The sequence below is a fragment of the Triticum urartu genome, chromosome 5A (assembly GCF_056163025.1).
Source record: "Triticum urartu cultivar PI428250 chromosome 5A, HENAU_Tu73, whole genome shotgun sequence".
Classification (NCBI taxonomy): domain Eukaryota; kingdom Viridiplantae; phylum Streptophyta; class Magnoliopsida; order Poales; family Poaceae; genus Triticum; species Triticum urartu.
Window position 1 is genome coordinate 438,439,767 of NC_141877.1, and position 13,199 is coordinate 438,452,965.

Here is a 13,199-nt window from a genome sequence, read left to right on the forward strand (position 1 = left end):
TCGCTGAATCCCGCTGGGCTGCCCCGTCGTCCACGTCTTCTCGTCGCCACGCCGCACGTCGTCCCCAACCTTCGTCGAGCCCGCCGCCCTGAACCCCTACGGCCCCAGTGAGCCCCGCCTCGCTCCCTTCCTCTCCCTCGCGCGCTCGCGCTCGTCGCCGCGGTCCCCGCTGATCTTAACTGCGTTTGACGCGCTCCGGCCGCGTCCGATGCGCGCTCACCGCGCCGTGGCCGCGCTCGCGCCGTATCGCGCGCGCACGCCAACTGCTCCCACCGCGTGCCGCACCCATGCACCGCGGTCGACGCGCTCGACCGCCCGTCCTGCGGGCCGTGCCTTGGCCGCGCGCCCCGCGCACCAGGCCGCACCTCCCCGCTCACGCAAGTTGTCGCCGCTGCAGCTGCGTTGCCGCTGCCGCATGCTGCTGCCGTCGCACTTCTCCCTCACCGCTGCTGCGCGTTGTTGCTCCGCTGCTAGCCCTGGCCGCCGGTGCCCCACCATGCCCGGCCGCCCGTCTCTGCTTCCGGCGGCTCCGGCGATCCCCTGCGCGCATCACCGCCGTGGCCGCCGGCGCCCACGCCCGCGTGCCCCTGGGCGTACGCCCGAACAGGGCGTGCTCGTAACCGACGCCCGCGCCCTGTATGGCCTTTGGCCAATGACGCATGGGGCCCAGCCCCCCCCCCCCCCCCAGAACGAAATAAAAAAGGGTTTTTTAAAAAAATAAATGAATAATAAATAAAATAATAATTAATTAATTAACTTAATTAATCTTGATTAATTAAACTCAATAATTAATTAAACTAATTAATCATGATTAAGTTTAACTAAATAACTAATTAAACTAACTACGGTTAGTTATTTAACTAGTCAATGACAGTGGGCCCCCCCCCTAATTAATCCTGATTAGGTTAATTAAACTAGATAATTAAATGTGTCACTGATAGGTGGGGCCCACCTGTCAGGTTGACCAGGTCAACTGCTGATGTCATGCTGACGTCATGATGACGTCAGCAGACACTATTCTGGATAATGTTGATTTAATTAATTAAATAAACCCTAAAAATGATTTAAATCTTTTAAAATTAATATAAAATAAACCGTAGTTCGGATGGAAAAACTCTGTACATACATGAAAGTTGCACAAAACGACGAGACGAATCCGGATACGCAGCCCGTTCGTCCGCCACACCTCCCTAGCATAGCAAACACGCAACTTTCCCCCTCCGGTTCATCTGTCCGAAAACGCGAAACACCGGGGATATTTTCTCGGATGTTTCCCCCCTTCACCAGTACCACCTCATACCGCGTTAGGGCACCCCTAGCACCGCTACTTGTCATGTCATGCATTGTCATGCATTTGTTTGCATTATATTTATTGTTTCTTCCCCCTCTTCTCTCGCTAGACACCGAGACCGACGCCGCTGCTACCCAGTACGACTACAGTGTTGACGACCCCTCTCTCTTGCCAGAGCAACCAGGCAAGCCCCCCCCCTTGATCACCAGATATTGCCTACTCTCTTTCTACTGCTTGCATTAGAGTAGTGTAGCATGTTACTGCTTTCCGTTATCCTATCCTGATGCATAGCCTGTCCTTGCTACTACTGTTGTTACCTTTACCTGCAATCCTAAATGCTTAGTATAGGATGCTAGTGTTCCATCAGTGGCCCTACACTCTTGTCCGTCTGCCATGCTATACTATTGGGCCGTGATCACTTCAGGAGGTGATCACGGGCATATATTATATACTTTATACTGTTACATTACTCATGATACTGTACGGAGATGGGGGCTGAAGGGGCAGGTGGCTCCATCCCGGTAGAGGTGGGCCTGGGTTCCCGACGGCCCCCGACTGCTACTTTGTGGCGGAGCGACAGGGCAGGTTGAGACCACCTAGGAGAGAGGTGGGCCTGGCCCTGGTCGGCGTTCACAGATACTTAACACGTTTAACGAGATCTTGGTATTTGATCCGAGTCTGGCTACTGGCCTATACGCACTAACCATCTACGCGGGGACAATTATGGGCACTCGACGTCGTGGTATCAGCCGAAGCCTTCGTGACGTCAGCGACTGAGCGGCGTGCGCCGGGTTGGACTGGAACGCCTACTCTTGTATAAGGGAGGCTAGGTCTGCTCACCGGCCGCGTACGCAACGTGCAGATGGCAATGGGCGATGGGCCCAGACCCCTGCGCCATAGGATTTGGACCGGCGTGCTGACCTCTCTATTGTGCCTAGGTAGGACTGCAACGTGTTGATCTTTCGAGGCCAGGCATGACCCAGGAAAGTGTGTATGGTCAAATGGGATCGAGCGTGTTGGGTTATGTGGTGCACCCCTGCAGGGAAAATAATCTATTCGAATAGCCGTGATCTTCGGTAACAGGACGACTTAGAGTTGTACCTTGACCTTATGACAACTAGAACCGGATACTTAATAAAACACACCCTTCCAAGTGTCAGATACAACCGGTGATCGCTCTCTCACAGGGCGACGAGGGGAGAATCGTTGGGTAGGTTTATGCTATGTGATGTTACTTGGTGAACTTACCATCTACTCTCTTCTCCTGCTGCAAGATGGAGGTTACCAGAAGCGTAGTCTTCGAAAGGATTAGCTATCCCTCTCTTATTCTGGCATTCTGCAGTTCAGTCCACATATGATACCCTTATTCCTTTTGATACAATTGCATACATATATAGTGTAGCTCCTTGCTTGCGAGTACTTTGGATGAGTACTCACGGTTGCTTTGCTCCCTCTTTTCCCCTTTTCTATACCCGATTTCTGCGACTAGACGTTGGAGCCCAGGAGCCAGCGCCATCGTCGACGACTACTACTACTACTCGGGAGATACCTACTACTACGTGCAGCCCGCTGACGATGACCAGGAGTAGTTAGGATGACCCCAGACAGGAGGCATGCGCCTCTTTCGATCTGTATCCCAATTTGTGCTAGCCTTCTTAAGGCAAACTTGTTTACTTATGTCTGTACTCAGATATTGTTGCTTCCGCTGACTTATTTTATTTGTAGAGTTGTGTTGTGATATCTTTCCGTGAGTTCCTGATTTTGATCGTACACGTTTGCGTGTATGATTAGTGTACGGTTGAATCGGGGGCGTCACAGATGTGGAGGCGAAGTACAGCGACGGGCGGAAGCGATGTGGAGGCGCAGTACATCGGCGGGCAGAGCGAGGCGAAAGGAGGAACAGAGGACGAGAGCAACCCGCGTATATAAGAAGGAGACGCCACTCAAGATAGTGATTCGCAGGTAAGCCGCGTCCACTACACCGCAAGGCCGCCTCAGAAACGAATCTACCTGAAGGACCAGTGGGCCGGACGCATGAGCAGTAAGCCCAATCGTCCTTCCCCACATCCACCCACGCCAGATCGGTTTTTTCTCCCGTGCCAGACGCAACGAACACACGGGCATCCTGGCGCACTCAATGACAACGTCGGCCCACCGTAAAGAAGCCCCATGGGTCAGCGAACCGAAGCCACACACATGTACGGAAGCCCGGTAACCCACGCACACGTAAGGACGAGACAGAGGGAGATCCCACCCGCACAAACTGAAATCGCACGCGCAGAACCAACCACCGGCCTCCAGCTGGCCGCGCAGCGCGCGACGCGATTGGGCAGCCGCCTCGCTTTCGATTTACCCCGCAAAATATCTCTCGTTTTGGATGAAACCAGTGCGTACGTGGCTATATCGCCAGCGAACGACCTTGATGCACACCTTATTGTTTTGGATTTCGGCGGAATAGAAGGTCTCGGGTTTGCTTTTCGTTTCATCACTATAGTATTCTACATTTCTCTCCCTTGTGTGTCTCGAATTCTTGGTTCATTTCGCAGCCTCTAGGTGTGGCTGGCTGCCTTGTTACCTCGGTAAAAAGCGCACCACGTGCCAACCGTAGCAAACCTCCCATGGGAAGAAGGGAAGCAACCACGCAACGCGATTCGAGCCCGGTTGATCTGGTGGGGCGGGCCAGGGCTCCGATCCAGCCTTGAACTCCACGTCCAAGCTAGGCACCCGATGCCATCCCCTTCCCCGGCACCGTTAAAAACTGAGCTCGCGCTTCTCCCCGCCCCATCAACTGAATCCCTCCCACCATCACGAGCTGTACATTTCTCATCAGGGTCGCGGTGAGTTCCTTGCCAAGCCGGGATGGCGAAGAGCACATGGGCGCTCATCTGCCACCTCCACGCCATTGCAGGGTACGCCCATGCACGACAGAGCTCACGGCTCCTGAATCCTTCCGTTTCCATCGCTTATATTTGGCTGTAATCTGGTGGATCATGGGCGCTTCTCTTTCCTCTGCAGGCCGAGCCTGACCCTGATATACCCGCTGTGAGTGGACATTCCTGCCGATCGTTGCACCTTGCATTGCTGCGGCGGTTAACTGTGGCTAGGCTATGATATGCTCTGTACTGGGAACGTTGGTAAAGATCTGTGGGTGTATGTGTGAGCTGTTGGTTTTGATCATCAGGTACGCGTCGATCTGCGCGATGGAGAGCACGTCCAAGCTGGACGACGGCCAGTGGCTGGCCTACTGGATAATCTACTCCTTCATCGCCCTCTTCGAAATGGCAGCCGAGCAAGTCCTCTACTGGTAAAATCATAGTGGGGTACTATCAAAATTGTTCATGCTCTTTCCTAGTAGAATCCTAGCTGCGAACATTTTGCTCCGCGTGCAGAAAAGATAATTGTGCTGATCTTGCAGGATACCGCTGTGGTACGAGGTGAAGCTGCTGTTCGTGGCGTGGCTGGTGCTGCCGCAGTTCAGGGGCGCCTCCTTCATCTACGAGAAGTTCGTCAGGGAGCAGATCAGGAAGCACGGGCTGATGCTGCACGAGCACCACGGCCACGATGCCGGCCACGGGTCGCACGTCCTCAAGGTACCGAACCTCGCCGACTTTCTCTGTTGTCTTTTCGAAATAGCACATCCTCAAGAATCTTTGCCGGACGTGCAGGCTGAGCATGGCGTGCACTGAGGAGCGAACTCGCCAGGAGAATATCTGCCTGTCCGCCGACGACGAGCCTTAACCAAACCCGCCGATCAGGGACCCCCTTCCGAGCCGGCGTAGTTGTTGATATATGCTGTGAGATGTTGGACGGAACATCGGGTTGGGGTACGATGTACTACCTTTGTTCATGAATGTAAGAACTGTCAAAACGTCTTACATTTTAGAGACAGAGGGTATATGTGCTAATTCGACGATGCCTTGTATATTTATAAATAACGAAAGGATTCGCGTTCTTTGCGATCAATAAATTTGTATGGTACTGGTTTCGCACATTTGGGATGGCTTATTAATTCCTCGATTTCCTAGACTAATTCACGAAGTTTACGGGAATTGTTCATGTATTTTAGAAATTTAGATAACTTGATCATGCTACTTTCGGAAAAGGTTCCCTGGAAATCACAAAATTACTTTACTGTCATACACAAACATATTTTTCTAGTAGTTATCATCTAATGAATTACTTCATTGTATTTGCAAACAAGTATTCATGACTATAAAATATGTTCGCGCATTATAGAGAACTATTATGTATTTCAGAACATTCATGTATATAATAAAATACTCATATTTTCAGAAAATAAGTGTGTGTTTTAGAACAAATTTTCTTCTGTACCAAAAGAATTGTTCGTATATGTCACAAAAAAGTGTCGACAAAGCTTTTTCATAAATAGGGAGGTACAAAGAGAAGGCAACAATACAATATTTAGTAAGACAAGGAAATCAAAATAGGAGATGGGAAAATGAAAATACTATCATGTAAACATAATATAAATAAAATTCATGAGATAACTTAAAAGGATTTTCTTCTTCTTCTTCTTTTTGTTTTCACTTATTTCTCTTTTTCTTCCTGTTTTATGTCTCTTTTGTATTTTTCTCCTGTTCAATATTGTTTCTTGACATGTTTCTTCCTTTTTGTACAAATAGCTTTTTTGAAGAAAATTATCATTTTTATGAATATGAGTTGAACATTTCTACAAATATGCAGCGAACATTCTTTTAATGCGCGGTGAGCAGTTTCCAAATATGCTATAAACATTTTCCAAATACATGAGTAATACATTTAAAAAATGCGATGGACATTTTTCAAATATGAGTTGAAAATTTTCTTCCTCCGTTCCTAAATATAAGTTATTTTAGAGATTCCACTACAAACTACATACGGATGTATATAGATATATTTTAAATTGTAGATAAACTCATTTTGCTCCGTATGTAGTCCATGGTGAAATCTCTAAAAAGACTTATATTTAGGAACGGAGGGAGTATTTGTTATTTTTTTTCTTTTTGAGACAAATTGTTACTCAATTTCTCTGAATGGTAGTCAAATTACAAGTAGAGAAGCAAACAAGGCCCAGTCCAGCCCAATAAAGAAAATACAAACAGAACACAGGCAACTGGATGACTCCGTGGATGGGTGAAGTTCTCAAGAAAGAAAACCAGGGACAACGTTCCAGGCAGAGAAAAATCGCATCGGATGAAACCGGTGACATCATTCAACCGAGACTTCGTTGTCTTTGAGCATGATACGTCATTCAATCAGAAACAACATGATACATCTCCCCCCAAAAAACAACAACATGATACTCCCTCTGTACCCCAACTACAAGTATTTCGGTACAGAGGTAGTGCATCATAAAACGAAACATAAATTAGCTACCAAACAAACACATGACCGACCCCACGGCAACTAGCGATTCATCTGTGTGACTCGACACAGTTTTGAAGCTTTATTCTCAGACCTCTATGCAGTAGCGATGAGGTTGGAGCTGTGGCTGTCCATGGACTTGAAGGCCTCGAACCTGGGCTCCTTGTCCTCGAACTTGTGGCGCACGTACAGCTTCATGTAGTCCTCGAACACGAACCTCGGGTACGCCCCGCCGGCCGCCTCCGCCTCCACCAGCGCCGCCGCCGGGAAGATGACCGCGTCGCTGGCCGGGTTGTAGAAGGATGCGATGGACATACGGTTGCCGTCGGTCTGCGCGACCACGCGGTGGAGCACGCTCTTGTACCTGCCGTTGGTGATCACCTCCAGCTGGTCGCCGAGGTTGACGACGATGGAGTGGCGCGTGGGCGGCACGTCCACCCACTCGCCGTCCCTGAGCAGCTGGAGCCCGCCGACGCGGTCGTCCTGGAAGAGCAGGATGATGCCGCCGGCGTCGGTGTGGGCGCGGAGGCCCTTGACGAGGTCCGGGCGCGGGCAGGGAGGGTAGCTGCTGACCTTGGTGCCGAAGGTGGGGGCGCCCTTGGAGCCACGGAACGCGCGCGTGAGGTACCCCTTTTCCAGGCCGAGGTTCTCGCAGAGCAGGTCCAGCAGCCGCTCCGCCAGCCTCTCCAGCTCCGACGCGAACTGCTTCATCACCCGCCTGTAGTCGTCGTCGAGGTCGGGTATCTCGGCGATGTTGGGCTCCGGGAGGTGGCGCACGAAGAAGGTGCTCTCCCAGTCCAGGTTCTCCGCCGCCTTGCCGCCGTCCTCCAGCGTCTTGCTCGCGAACTCGAGGAACCTCTGCTCCCGCACCCTCTTGTAGTGCTCCTTGGTCATCTTCTCCACCTCGTCCATCAGCTCCGTCGAGATGCCGTGGTCCAGGACCTGCACGCACCACCGGAAAAAGAGAGAGCAGATCAACATTAAGGATAGATCGACAAGGAGATTCATCCTGTCAGATCATGCCATGTTACTGCTGTGTATTCACCTGGAAGAAGCCCCAGTTCTCGCATGCATCGTGCAGAAGGTTCATCGCCGCCGGCCGCTCGTCCCCGCGGAGCAGACCCATGTCGATGATGGGGAATGACAATGTCGATGCCATCTTACCCTCTTGATTCGAGACAGGCTGCGTCTCCGGATGTTTCTTCTTGCCTACCGAGCTTCAGAGCTTGCCTGATGATGTACGAAGGAGCCAGGAGTGCAGTGCCTGGAAGAAGGCCAGCTTCGGGTGCAATTTATAGCCTCGATCGACCAGGCACCCAAAATGCTTCGACCAGAGAGGTGCAAAAATAAAATAAAATGCTTCGACTAGAATGGGTCGACCTTGGAGGCTTGTACACCCCTCACGTACATGTTAGATATGGCTGATTTAGTATAACTTTAGGACGTCGATAACTGTCATACGTGTCGGCGTTAAGAAATCTGCCCACACGTTCTGTGTGGTGTCTAAGAGGATCAGCCTATATGTCTGCGTGTGGGCAAAACAACTAGCGCCCACACGCCTCTTTTTTCCCCTCCCGATCCCTCTTACACGCGTGCGTGTGGGCGAAATAGATAACGCCCACACGTCTGTGTGTGGGCAAAACAACTAGCGCCCACACGCCTCTTTTTTCCCTCCCGGTCCCTCTTACACGCGTGCGTATGGGCGAAATAGATAACGCCCACACGTCCGGTACGTCAGGCCTCGTACTTCGTGGTCCCGCACGCCCCACGTGACACTTTTACCACGCGCCCAACAGTTGCCATGGGCCGGACCCTCGTCCATGTTCGTTTAAGTGCAGTTGCCATGTCGCTGAACTACAGTTGCCATGTCAAACAACTATAGTTGCCATATTTGCTCAACTGCAGTTGCCATCTCAGGTCAAAGTTCCAGATTGCCATTTTTTGGACAACTACAGCTGTTGCCATGTGTGGTTTAGTCTACTGCAGTTGTCATGATTTCAAAACTTTAGGAGTTGCCACCTACTAACATTAGGCAGTTGCCATGTAGCGCTACAAGAAATGGCATGGCGAAAAACATGTTCGGGGAAAAGAGAGAGTTGCCATGTGCTTACAAGCACGCTAGGGCAGTTTTCATTTTAAAAAAAAGAGTTGCCATCTGCTTACGTGCACGCTAGGGTAGTTTGTCATGTGTCATGCAAAACATATGGCAACTGACATGTTCGGGTAAAAAAAAAAGAGTTGTCATCTGCTTGCAATCACATTAGGGCAGTTGCCATGTACACTGCAAAACGCATTGCAACTGGCAGCTTGGGTGTGGGAGAGGAGGCGAGCGTGTAGGCGAGATGGCAAACGCCCACACACCAGTCTTTGTGCGTGACTGAAAATTGGTGTGTGGGCGAACTGCTAAACACCCATACACCGGCCCCTCCGTGTGGTAAAACGGATGTGTGGGCGACCTCTCTTACACACCACACACGCGAATTGTCCTACATGGCATACAAAATCAGCTAATTTGTGCCAAGATTCGTGCAGAAGTTACTGAACGGTGATGGATACGTATGATCAAGATGATCAACGCCCACACATGTGGACGTTAACATTTTCGTAACTTTATGCTAAATCAACGAGAAGTAATATGAAAAAAGGAAACTAATAATATGTGAGATCACCTTCCTAATAATATGTGAGATCACCTTCCTAATATGAAACGGAGCTTAGGAAGATTGTACTCTAGTATTATTAGCAGTCATTATGCTAAATCTTTCAATCAGAATCACGCAATAAATTATGATGGTCATATCGAATTTCAAAGATATTGTTATGGGCTTTAAAGTGTTGGATCTCCACTTTTAAAAGGGGTTCATAGGCCGGCATCCACAGTTTAATTTCGCTTTACCTCCCGCCATCATCCCTTCACGCTAGGTTTTTCACCCTCACATTCAGAACCGAATCAATTTGTCCGACTCTCTTTTCATTTTTTCGTGCTTGCTTTGACAGGTGCTGATTCAATTCAATCACGTAAATAATACATAACTAAGAATTTAGAAATAACGTCATATATGTGAGATCACCTTACTAAAAGATACATAAGAGATCTTTCTCAATAACCTTTCAAAACAAAATGAGATATTCTTAAATAACAAATTGATAATCCGGCACACTACGACATGTACTATTGAATGACAATCACAACTTTTCGAATACAATAAAAATAACCTATATTTTTACTTACCAAATCACATATTTTAACTATTATTAAAACTCAATCTGCATGTCCTCCCATAGTTTGAACACATCTTCCACTCCCACCAATCCGATTTTTATGCAAATATAAAACCCACCTCCGGATCTGTTTTTTTTTCATAAAGAACTAACTTCCACCCGGTGGTGGTTTCCATTTTTCACGTACCAAAGCCTATCTCTTTCCATACATAGTTAACTTCCACATAATCAGAAGTTTTCTACCCTTGCGTGCGACGCATTAAAAGTGCCTGACAGAACTGCTCTCCCGTCTCACCACCACATTCCCTGGTATGGCTAATGTTGGAGAACGTAGCAGAAATTTAAAATTTTCTATGCATCACCAAGATCAATTTATGGAGTAATCTAGCAACGAGGGAAGGAGAGTGCATCTACGTACCCTTGTAGATCGCTAAGCGGAAGCGTTCAAGTGAACGGGGTTAATGGAGTCATACTCGTCGTGATCCAAATCACCGATGATCGTAGTGCCGAACGGACGGCACCTCCGCGTTCAACACACGTACAGCCCGGTGACGTCTTGTAACGCCCCAAGACCGATGTGCCAGGTGTCGTCCAGTTATTCGCTGTTGTTGCCTTGTCATTGCTTGCGTGTCATGCATTGCATATCATGTCATCATGCGCATTTCATTTGCATACGTGTTCGTCTCATGCACCCGAGCTTTTTCCCCGTTGTCCGTTTTGCATTCCGGTGCTTCGTTCTCCTCCGGTGATCATTTCTATCTTTTTTTGTGTGTGGGGATTAAACATTTCCGGATTGGACCGAGACTTGCCAAGCGGCCTTGGTTTACTACCGGTAGACCGCATGTCAAGTTTCGTACCATTTGGACTTCGTTTGATACTCCAACGGTTAACCGAGGGACCGAGAAGGCCTCGTGTGTGTTGCAGCCCAACACCCTTCCGCTTTGGCCCAAAACCCACCTAACTCTGCTCCATCATCTCGGTCGTTCGATCACGATCGCGTGGCCGAAAACCGCACCTCATTTGGACTCTCCTAGCTCCCTCTACCTATAAAAGAGCACCCCTCCCCGAAATTTCGGATCAATTCGCGGATGAAACCCTAGCTTCTCCCCACTCCGCCGCCGGACATGTCCGTGCCCGCTGGACGCGTCCAGCCTCCACATCACCCGGACCAATCGCGCGCCGCCACCTCAGCAGCGCCGCCTCCCTCATCCTCTAGCGCGCCGCCACGTGTCTCCCCAGCGCCCCACTTCGCCGCGGGCCCGCCGAGCCCATCTGAGGCCCGCGCAGGCCCGGATCCCCGCCACCGCGCTCGACCCAGGGTCTCGCTCGAGGGGAGGAGCCCCTCGATGCTGCAGTTCGTCGCCGGGGCCCGCTGTGCCGCCGCCGGTGATCTCTCAGGCGAGCCCCTCGCCGTTTGGCCTACTTCCCTCCTTCCTCGCACTCTCTCTCATGCCCTCTGTCTCCCTCGCAGGTCAACCACCGCCATGGGTTCCTGCAGCCTCGAGCTCCATCCCTCGCCCACGGACGGGATCCGCCGGATCCGATCCACCACAGTCCGTTCCCGCCAGCCGCCGGAGTCCTCCGTGGGAGCGCCGCCCCACCTCGCCGGAGATGCGCCGCTGCCCCCTGCTTTCCCTCGATCCCCTCTGGACCGAGGAGAACGACGAGCGCCCGCGTGGGCCTCCTCCCCGCCTTGGCCTCCCAGGCCCAGTTCCAGCGCCCGAGTCCGGCCCAGCGCAGCGCCCCGCCTCGGCCTGCCTCCTCCTCCTTCACGGGCCGAAGCCCACTTGGGTGAGGCCACACCCCCAGCGCCCCGCCTCTGTTTGTTTCTTCCTCCTGTTGGGCCAGCTTGATTCGGCCCATATCATGTTTTTTCCGCGCCTGGGATTTTCCTATTTTTCCAGAGATTGCCAGTTTTGCAGAATAGTCCCCCTAGTTCATGCATTTAATAACTCACTAACCGTGCATCGGATTAAAATGTTTTATATATGAAACTTGCTCAGAATTTTGTGTAGATTAATAATATCCAACTTTCGTCTATGTTTGAAATGCTTAAAATGTTGTTTGCATTAATTTGCTCCTATGCCATGTTAAAATGATTTAATTCATAACTAATTAACCGTAACTCGGATTTTTAATAATCTTTATATGTAAATGGGGTAGAAAAATGTCTAGTTTAACATGTTGCACTCATCTTGCATGTTTAACAACTCTAAAATAATGTTTAGGGCAGAACAGTACCAAATCTATAATATGCTCATGAGGAGTTTCCGGAATTGTTGTTCGTTGCTTCCGGCCTCATTTAACCTTGACTAGATAGGTAGTTTTCATTTGCTTCACCCTCTTGCCATGTTAATCAACATTTAATATTGTTGGGGTACATAAACGAGATCGAACTAAATAACTTGTTGTGGTGTTTCGTCAATATGCAACCCGTTGCATATTGAGCTCCACTTAATTTGTAGTATTGTTTGTGCATATTGCCGTGCCATGCTTCATTAAACCGGACATGCATCATACTTGATTGTGCATCATGCCATGTTCATGTCGTGGGTGTTTACTATGTTGTGTGTTTCTTTTCCGATGTTGCTTCTTCGGGTTGGTTCCGATAACATCGCGTTTGTGAGGAACCGTTCGTCTATGTCCGTTTGTCTTCTTCATGGACTCGTTATTCTTTGTTGCGGAATTTCAGGCAAGATGATCATACCCTCGAAATTACTACTATCTTTGCTATGCTAGTTTGCTCGCTCTTTTGCTATGCCATTGCTACGATGCCTACCACTTGCTTGAAAGCCTCCCAAATTGCCATGTCAAACCTCTAACCCACCTTGTCCTAGCAAACCGTTGATTGGCTATGTTACCGCTTTGCTCAGCCCCTCTTATAGCGTTGCTAGTTGCAGGTGAAGATCGGAGGCCGTTCCTTGTTGGAACATCTTTTATTTACTTGTTGGGATATCATTATATTGCTATGTTATCTTAATGCATCTATATACTTGGTAAAGGGTGGAAGGCTCGGCCTTATGCCTGGTGTTTTGTTCCACTCTTGCTGCCCTAGTTTCTGTCATATCGGTGTTATGTTCCCGGATTTTGCGTCCCTTACGCGGTTGGGCTATTATGGGAACCCCTTGACAGTTCGCCTTAAGTAAAGCTCTTCCAGCAATGCCCAACATTGGTTTTACCATTTGCCACCTAGCCTTTTTCTTTCCCTTGGGTCGGCCAGCCCAAGGGTCATCTTTATTTTACCCCCCCCCGGGCCAGTGCTCCTCTGAGTGTTGGTCCAAACTAGAGTCCTGTGCAGCGCCCCCTCGGGGAAACTCGAGGT

General features: G+C 49.8%; 2 protein-coding genes across 2 annotated transcripts; one reads left to right on the forward strand and one right to left on the reverse strand.

Moving 5' to 3' along the window:
* Positions 1 to 4,060: 4,060 nt before the first annotated feature.
* LOC125556151 (protein HVA22) lies at positions 4,061 to 5,282 on the forward strand. Its single transcript, XM_048718936.2, has 5 exons — positions 4,061 to 4,200; positions 4,307 to 4,333; positions 4,473 to 4,595; positions 4,707 to 4,881; positions 4,957 to 5,282. Exons 1-5 carry the CDS (start codon positions 4,151 to 4,153, stop codon positions 4,975 to 4,977), a joined length of 396 nt encoding a protein of 131 aa, XP_048574893.1. The 5' UTR covers positions 4,061 to 4,150; the 3' UTR covers positions 4,978 to 5,282.
* Positions 5,283 to 6,499: 1,217 nt separating this feature from the next.
* On the reverse strand, positions 6,500 to 7,930 carry LOC125509542 (1-aminocyclopropane-1-carboxylate oxidase 1). Its single transcript, XM_048674528.2, has 2 exons — positions 7,701 to 7,930; positions 6,500 to 7,597 (listed from the first exon to the last, which is right to left on the reverse strand). Exons 1-2 carry the CDS (start codon positions 7,812 to 7,814, stop codon positions 6,752 to 6,754), a joined length of 960 nt encoding a protein of 319 aa, XP_048530485.1. The 5' UTR covers positions 7,815 to 7,930; the 3' UTR covers positions 6,500 to 6,751.
* Positions 7,931 to 13,199: the final 5,269 nt, after the last annotated feature.

Bases quoted from the DNA above. Each gene is read 5' to 3' on its own strand.
- LOC125556151 (XM_048718936.2), top strand. From the start codon at position 4,151: ATGGCGAAGAGCACATGGGCGCTCATCTGCCACCTCCACGCCATTGCA. The intron at 4,596-4,706 runs GTAAAATCATAG...CTGATCTTGCAG, and splicing joins GCCGAGCAAGTCCTCTACTG to GATACCGCTGTGGTACGAGG. The intron at 4,882-4,956 runs GTACCGAACCTC...CCGGACGTGCAG, and splicing joins ACGGGTCGCACGTCCTCAAG to GCTGAGCATGGCGTGCACTG.
- LOC125509542 (XM_048674528.2), bottom strand. From the start codon at position 7,814: ATGGCATCGACATTGTCATTCCCCATCATCGACATGGGTCTGCTCCGC. The intron at 7,598-7,700 runs GTGAATACACAG...TGGTGCGTGCAG, and splicing joins AGAACTGGGGCTTCTTCCAG to GTCCTGGACCACGGCATCTC.